At 32.2% G+C, this 8,283-nt stretch overlaps 1 protein-coding gene across 1 annotated transcript; it reads left to right on the forward strand.

The window, feature by feature from the left end:
- The first annotated feature begins 434 nt into the window (after window positions 1-434).
- Window positions 435-6,319, forward strand: LOC17900143 (probable LRR receptor-like serine/threonine-protein kinase At1g53440). The gene is made up of 23 exons (XM_006304527.2): window positions 435-587; window positions 1,317-1,491; window positions 1,595-1,666; window positions 1,791-1,859; window positions 1,950-2,021; window positions 2,103-2,174; window positions 2,270-2,341; window positions 2,415-2,486; window positions 2,558-2,629; window positions 2,696-2,767; window positions 2,861-2,938; window positions 3,027-3,098; window positions 3,175-3,240; window positions 3,329-3,388; window positions 3,479-3,517; window positions 3,604-3,653; window positions 3,730-4,100; window positions 4,187-4,385; window positions 4,490-4,633; window positions 4,730-4,851; window positions 4,940-5,150; window positions 5,231-5,468; window positions 5,551-6,319. Exons 1-23 carry the CDS (start codon window positions 476-478, stop codon window positions 6,164-6,166), a joined length of 3,126 nt encoding a protein of 1,041 aa, XP_006304589.1. The 5' UTR covers window positions 435-475; the 3' UTR covers window positions 6,167-6,319.
- The last annotated feature ends 1,964 nt before the right edge of the window (window positions 6,320-8,283 follow it).

Genomic DNA, 8,283 nt, shown 5'->3' on the forward strand with positions numbered 1-8,283 from the left:
TTATTTGTTGCTCTTTAAATTTGCTCTGATATAAAAACTTTTTTTGTTTTGAATATATTTTCACATTCATTCAAAAAAAAAAAAAAAAAAAAATTAAGACTCTTAATGATGTTGTGTTTGCAAGAAAAGAATTTACACATTCAAATATAAATTTGACCACAAAAAATAACGTAACATAATATTAATATCATAAGTATATAAATAAGAGGAAATCATAAAATTTATCGACACATATTTTTATTTTTGTATTTTTGTTGTATTTTAGTGATTTAATTAAAACATAGATAAAACGAAGAAGACTAGAAAGATGTCAATGAATACCCACAAATATTCCTAATAATTATTCAGATCCGATGGCTAAAATATTATTTTATCCATTTTATACACTTTAAAAAGCTGCTTTCTTCTTCTTCTTTCTCTCTCAATCACTTTGGTCTCTTTTTTTTTTTTCCCGAGAGAGAGAGAGAAAAAAGAAATGGGATTGTTAATGTCGGGAGAGAAAGTGAAGTATGCTCTTCTCTTCATCTTCATCATCTGCTTCGATATTTTCTTCGCATCAAATGCTCAATTTTTGCCAGACGATGAAGGTCCTTTCTCTATCTTACTCTTTTTCTTTTCTTTTTTTGGGGTTTACTCTTTCTATTACATATTTACATTTCCAGTTACAAGATTTCTTCACTGACTCGCCGATTCGACTTTATTTTTCGATGAATTGTATAATTATAATTGGATTGTTGCTTTATATAGAAAAAAGAGTGTCAAATTATTGGATTCTTGCTTTAAATACATTTATAAAAATTATCCTTTTTTTTTTTAAGTTATCGAGTAAAACTATATTGTTGTTTATTAAATATATATATATTTGCTGTTGATGTTGGTCGTCAATGGATTTATAATTGTATGGTAGTATTTATTTGGTCGTCGTGAATCATGGTAGTCTTTTTTTTTATATTTAAAACACATCTGAATCAAATAGTTTATATTTTTATAACGATCCATGAGTTAGAAATAAAATAAAATGAACCATAGAGTTATCTATATTCTATTATTTTTTGTTTCCCTATATTCTATTATTGGTCAATTTGTAAATGCGTGACTAATTTTTATTTTATTTTGTAATAAAATTCTACGGTGACAAAAATAATAATATGTGCAAGTTGGGTTGATGAGAGAGAGACGTTGCGAAAATCTCTGTGAATGAGATATTTTATAGTACAGTTATTTATATCTCATTCTCTTTTATTTTATTTATATAAAAAGCTTGGATTGGCTTTAAATCTTAGCCGTCAAATGTATTGTCAATTTTTTTGAAACAGTTCAAACATTGCGAACCATCTTTAGAAAGCTTCAGCACCAAACAGTGCACGTCGAGAAGACTTCTTGTTCCGACGGGAAATGGAACTTTACTACCGACTCATCCCCCAAAGCAACCAGTAACATCGCCTGCGACTGTACCTTCAACGCCAGTTCTGTCTGTCGTGTCACTTCCATGTATATGTTTATCCATATGTCATCTCCCTAACTTTCCAAGCAAGAAACAGATTTAGGGTTCTGAAAAATATATATTTTTTTTTCTTATCATTTTCATCAACAGACAGCTTAGAGGTTTCAATTTGCGAGGAATTATCCCGCCAGAATTCGGGAACCTCACGCGTCTTAGAGAGATGTACGAACCTCAGATCTTTGTTTCTTGATTTTACTGTCACTGACTCAATGGATCATAGCTAAAATGTCCGACGGCTTATTGGGGCTTAAGCACTCTTTGTTCTTGGATTTTCTTCTTCTTACAGAGATCTTGTGCTGAACTTTCTCAGTGGAACAATACCTAAGACATTGTCTCGAATTCCACTTGAAATCTTGTAACCGTTCTCTCCAATTCATATATCTTTTTCTTGTGATGATCGATTAGTTGTACTGATTCTTGCCTTTTTGTTTTCTGCAACTAACAGGGCTGTAACCGGAAACCGTCTCTCCGGACCATTTCCTCCTAGTATCGTAGATATTACCACACTTACTCAACTGTAATATTTACATATCTGATATTCTTTTCTTCTAATCAGAATTTATAGGAGACTCTAATATGGAAAATAAAATAATTGCAGGCATTTGGAAACTAATTTGTTCACAGGAACACTTCCTTCAAACCTAGGGAACTTAAAAAGCTTGAGTAGATTGTAAGATCCTTTATTATATATACTTTTTCTTCTTCTTATGTATATGTATTATTATTGTAGTTTTACTTAGTGATTTGGTATATTTATGATTACAGATTAATCTCTTCAAACAATTTCACGGGTCGGATCCCTGAGTCCTTGAGCAGCCTCAAGAACTTGACTGATTTGTAAGTATCAAGAAGTACAGTGGGATTTCGAAAATGTTGGAATGATTCTAAAATTTTCATCTGTTTCTTGCAGTCGGATTGATGGAAACTCTCTATCAGGGAAGATACCTGATTTTATTGGAAACTGGACTCAGCTCACTAGGCTGTGAGTAACCATCATTTAAATTTTCAGCTTACTGTAAAATTTTTAGTAAGACTGAATTGTTTAATCTGCAGAGACCTCGAAGGCACATCAATGGAAGGTCCAATTCCAGCTTCAATATCAAACTTGAAGAACTTGACTGAATTGTAAGTAAGCAAAGAGTTTCACAATACCTTTTGAGCTTAGTCATAAAGCTCTCTCTCCTTTATCAGGAGGATAACCGATTTGCATGGACCGACATCTTCTTTTCCAGACCTGAAAAATATGACGAATATGCAACGACTGTAAGTGTTAATAACTTTGACTTTACTCATGTTATAAACTCTGTTTCATCAAACAACATTTACATATCTTCTTTGCTTATTAACTTTTCATAGGGTACTAAGAAACTGTTTGATAAAGGGACTTATTCCTGAATACATTGGTACCTCCATGAGTAAGCAGCTGAAGTTACTGTAAGTCAAAACTCACGTGCTACTTTTACAGCTTAAAGACTAATAATTTGATCAAAGATCTCACATTGAAGTATTTGTGTGTGTGCAGAGATTTAAGCTCAAACATGCTAACTGGTGTAATTCCAGACACATTTCGGAATCTTGAGGCATTTAACTTTATGTAAGTTTCAAATTTATCAACATGGATGATATAAATCTTACTTAAACTGTTTGTTAATTAACCTTTGCTGCTTTAGGTATCTGAATAATAACTCATTGACTGGTCCAGTTCCTCAGTTCATTCTGGATAGTAAACAAAACATGTAAGCAAACTAACTAACTACCTCGAAGTCCAAAATTCAGAATACATCTGCATCGATCAACGTCCTTAATTTCTTGATCTGTTTTCAGTGATCTATCTTACAACAATTTCACTCAGCCACCTACTGTAAGCTGTAATCAGCTTGATGTGTAAGCGTCTTTGTTATTTGACATCAGTAATTTTCAGCTTCATATCGTTTATATGTTTTTCTCATAAGCATTATTGGTTAATATTTTCAGGAACTTGATCTCCAGCTACCCATCAGCAACCAATAACTCGTGAGTCTTCTTTCTCCCCTCTTTTTGGTTCATATAAAACCCGTAAACCAAAGATACTTACCGCAAAGTACCACCTACTTGTGTAGTGTGCAATGGTGCTTGAGGAAGGATCTTCCATGTCCTAAAGACGCAGAACGTAAGTTGTAAATTCCAACTTTCAAGATTTAAACTTTTTCTAGAAGAAAAAAATGACCTGAAAAAGTTTCTCGCAGATTCTTCCTTGTTCATCAACTGTGGAGGTAACAAACTCAAGGTTGGTAAACACATGTATGCGGATGACTTAAACAAGAGAGGAGCATCAACATTCTCTTCTGACTCTGAAAGATGGGGATACAGTAGTTCTGGAGCTTGGTTAGGCAATGACGGTGCTCTCTACTTAGCAACAGACACATTTAACTTGATCAATGAATCAAGTCCAGAGTATTACAAAACTGCCCGTCTTGCTTCACAATCACTCAAGTACTATGGACTCTGCATGATAAGTGGAAGTTACAAAGTGCAGCTCCATTTTGCAGAGATTACGTTCTCAAATGACCAGACTTATAGTAGCTTAGGGCGGCGAATATTCGACATTTATGTCCAAGTGAGTTTTGCAGAACAAAGAAGAAATCATTTTTTCCCAAAATAAAGTTTCAGTTTCAGAATTAAAAATAGTATTATCTTGTGCAGGGGAATTTGTTGGAGAGGGACTTTAACATAGCAGAGAGAGCAGGTGGAGTTGGTAAACCGTTCATAAGGCAAATTGATGATGTTCAAGTGAATGGAAGTACGTTGGAGATCCACTTGAAGTGGTTAGGGAAAGGCACAAACGTAATACCAACAAGAGGTGTTTACGGGCCTCTCATTTCCGCCATAACCATTACACCAAGTGCGTTTTGTTTTCTTTCCAATCTTTCTCAACTGTTTAAAATAATTCTGGAGTGAGTAAATGAATGAATGTTCTTTCTCTATTTTATTGCTTGCTGTTTGTAGATTTCAAGGTTGATACCGGAAAAGAATTATCCAATGGAGCAGTTGCAGGCATTGTAATTGCAGCGTGTGCGGCTTTCGGGTTGCTGGTACTTCTAATCCTCAGGCTTACAGGTCACTTAGGTGGAAAAGAAGTGGATGAAAATGGTAAGAAATAAAACATCGTTCTATTGTTCAAGAAATGCTCTTGTCATTTTCAAGATCTTATTGTTTCTTTCGAATCTTACTAATTTGTTATATCAGAGGAGCTTCGGGGACTTGATTTGCAGACTGGATCGTTCACATTGAAACAAATCAGACGGGCTACCAATAACTTTGATCCAGAAAACAAGATTGGTGAAGGAGGTTTTGGACCGGTTTATAAGGTGATGATTGCTTTGGTTTTGCATCTTCACAAAGTTCTTTGAGTTTGGATTATAAGTAGTATAAGTATTAATGTGATTTGGTTTTTAGGGTGTTCTCGCTGATGGAATGACCATAGCTGTGAAGCAGCTTTCATCAAAATCTAAGCAAGGAAACAGAGAATTTGTGACTGAGATCGGGATGATCTCTGCGTTGCAACACCCAAATCTTGTGAAACTATATGGTTGTTGCATTGAAGGGAAAGAGCTTTTGCTTGTGTACGAGTACTTAGAGAACAACAGTCTCGCTCGCGCTCTCTTTGGTTAGTTTTTTAATCCATCTGGATAGATAGTTTAATGTTCCTGATCTTAAGCTAAAGTCTCTTGTGGGTTTTTTTAATAGGCACCGAGAAACAGAAACTTCACTTGGACTGGTCAACAAGGAACAAAATATGCTTAGGTATTGCCAAAGGATTGGCTTATCTACACGAGGAATCAAGGCTGAAGATTGTTCATAGAGACATAAAAGCTACGAATGTTCTTCTTGACCTGTCTTTAAATGCTAAGATCTCTGATTTTGGTCTAGCTAAACTCGACGAAGAAGAGAATACACATATCAGCACAAGAATTGCAGGAACAATGTGAGTGCTCATTACTTATATTTTCTAAAATTTATAGCGACCAGTTAACACTTGACGTATCTATATTTTTCACTTGATGCAGAGGTTACATGGCTCCTGAGTATGCAATGAGAGGTTACTTAACAGACAAAGCAGATGTTTACAGCTTCGGTGTTGTCTGTTTAGAGATTGTTAGCGGGAAGAGCAACACAAATTACAGACCAAAAGAAGAGTTTATTTACCTTCTTGATTGGGCGTATGTCTTGCAAGAACAAGGGAGTCTCCTAGAACTCGTGGATCCAGATCTCGGTACAAGCTTTTCGAAGAAAGAAGCGATGAGGATGTTGAACATAGCTTTACTATGTACAAACCCATCACCAACATTGAGACCACCAATGTCATCTGTTGTAAGAATGCTAGAAGGAAAAATCAAAGTTCAACCACCACTGGTGAAACGTGAAGCAGATCCAAGTGGTTCAGCTGCAATGAGATTTAAGGCCTTTGAGCTTTTGTCACAAGACAGCGAGTCGTCACAAGTCTCGACCTATACAAGAAACAGAGAACACAGGAGCTCTTCGTCAATGGACGGTCCTTGGGTCGATTCTTCCGTCTCAGAGCCTAGCAAAGATGTTATTAACCAACAACAGCAAGAAGAAGGACGTTCATCGTCTTCGTCGACGAAACTTTTAGATGATCTTACCGATGTGAAGATTGAGTAATGAAATAATTGTAAATCATTAAGATTCTTTTATTCAATTTACGGAAACAACAATATATACCAACATACTATTAATACTAGATTTTAATCCGCGTTACACCGCGGGACGACATTCTAAAATGTATTCTTTTTATTATTTTTGTTTGGTATATAAGAGTATACTACTATATTTTGATTGTTAATTTTATGATTTAATCCGTAGAATATTATATAATTATTGATTTTTTATATAATCGTAATTTGATTAAATTAATTAAATAAGTATAATATTTAAAATAATGAAATGATACTGACATAATATTCGTTTACATAATATAATTTCAGATTTAAATATTTTTGTGAGTTATACTATAGTAGACAACTCGTAAAAATATCTATAATCATAATTATGTAAATTATAACTCGTTCCATCACATGACCCGTGCTACACAATTATCAATAATACTTTAGGTTATACATTTTTGTATCGTTTGAGTAATATACATCCGTTTCTAAAAATTCAAATTACAACATATGCAAAAAAACTATATTTTTATCATACATATGTTATATGTAAGAATAAAAAATTTAAAAACAAATAATACATTTTAAGATATTTAAGAAATTTTCAGTTTATTAGGGAGATATTTTAGGAAATTTTATTAAATATAATAAATATTAATTTCCAATTTTGTAATTTTATTATGATTTAATTACAAAATTTACTCTAAACTTTTGTTATTTAATTAAATGGCCTTGGTTTAATTATGTAAATATTACAAAATAAAAGGGTATAACACAAAAGGTACTTTAAAAATGTTAATATAGATTAATCAAAAATTTCTTCCCTTAAAAAAAAAAAACTTTTCTTTTTAGTTTTTTTTTTTTTTCTGGTACAAATCTCTTTTTAGTTTTTACTTGCTTTTCTTAATCCATCCGGAAATAAAATCTTTTCAGATATGTTTGTTTTTCCATTTTGCATCTCCATTTAGATGAATTTGATTTACTATTTACAGTTTAGTACGTGTTTAAGAAAGAGTTATGCGTTAGGCGATACGCGATAAGCAACAATTTCTCTCTATATCTAAAATAATAAATGGAGGCCTACATAAGTTTGTTCATTTTTAGCGGTTTTCGAGTACTATATTATATATCTAAACAATATACAATAATGAAAATAAATTTGACAAAAAGGAATATAAAATAAGAAATAAAATTTTAAGAAAAAAATAATAAAAAAAATTTTAAGAAAAAAAGTTTACTAAATAAAAAAAAAACTGAAAATTTTCACACTTTTAAAATAAAATGAAATGAAAATGTAAAAGAAAAAAGTATAATTGTTTCTAGACACAATTTTGGAATCAATTTTTTCTTACAAAATTAAAAAATTGCCTTGCCATAGGAAAAAATAGAAACTAAAAACGTAGAAAGCAAATGAGAGTGATCTTTAATTAATGATACTCCCTCTATTTCACTATAAGTGATGTTTAAGGTTTTGACACACTAAATAATAAAAAAATATAACTTACCCATTTTTTTTTATTTTTTTTTTGACATCATTACAAATAATAAATCTTTCTTTGAGAGGGACCGGGCTCGAACCCGGATCTGATGAGAAGGCAAACAGAGATGAGAACCACTAGCCCACTTCCTCCTTCTCACTTACCCATTTTCTATAAAAACATCATTAACTAATATGAATTCAACCAATAAGAAAATATGATGTAAACTATAATTGGTCAAAAAATATTAAATACATTAAATTTTTGCATAGGAAATTGAAAACATCACTTATACTGAAACAACAACAATTGGCTAAAACATCACTTATAATGCGTTCTTTGTTTATCTGATGATATCAATATTAATAGGGAAGAATTCTCAATTTTTTTGTTATCTTTTATTCCAAGAAATTTAAGTGTAAAAAGATACTTCAACACACGTAAAACTCATTCCAGATTGCATCTTATCAAATATGTAAACAGTTGTTCTTTCAATTAGCTCTTTTAAGTTGCTCTTAGTTTGTTGACGATAAAATAAAAAACTTACATATACTTTGTTACTCTCTCCACGACTCAAAACTCTTGATCTTTGTGTATATATTTTATTCGTTTTATGTCTTCTAATTTTAACGTTGAA

The sequence above is a fragment of the Capsella rubella genome, unplaced genomic scaffold (genome assembly GCF_000375325.1).
Source record: "Capsella rubella cultivar Monte Gargano unplaced genomic scaffold, Caprub1_0 scaffold_1, whole genome shotgun sequence".
NCBI lineage: Eukaryota > Viridiplantae > Streptophyta > Magnoliopsida > Brassicales > Brassicaceae > Capsella > Capsella rubella.

Excerpts from the sequence above, each read along its gene's own strand:
- LOC17900143 (XM_006304527.2), top strand. The coding sequence starts at position 476 with ATGGGATTGTTAATGTCGGGAGAGAAAGTGAAGTATGCTCTTCTCTTC. Across the intron at positions 3,099-3,174 it reads CTTGAGGCATTTAACTTTAT|GTATCTGAATAATAACTCAT; the intron begins GTAAGTTTCAAA and ends TTGCTGCTTTAG. Across the intron at positions 5,469-5,550 it reads ACAAGAATTGCAGGAACAAT|AGGTTACATGGCTCCTGAGT; the intron begins GTGAGTGCTCAT and ends CACTTGATGCAG.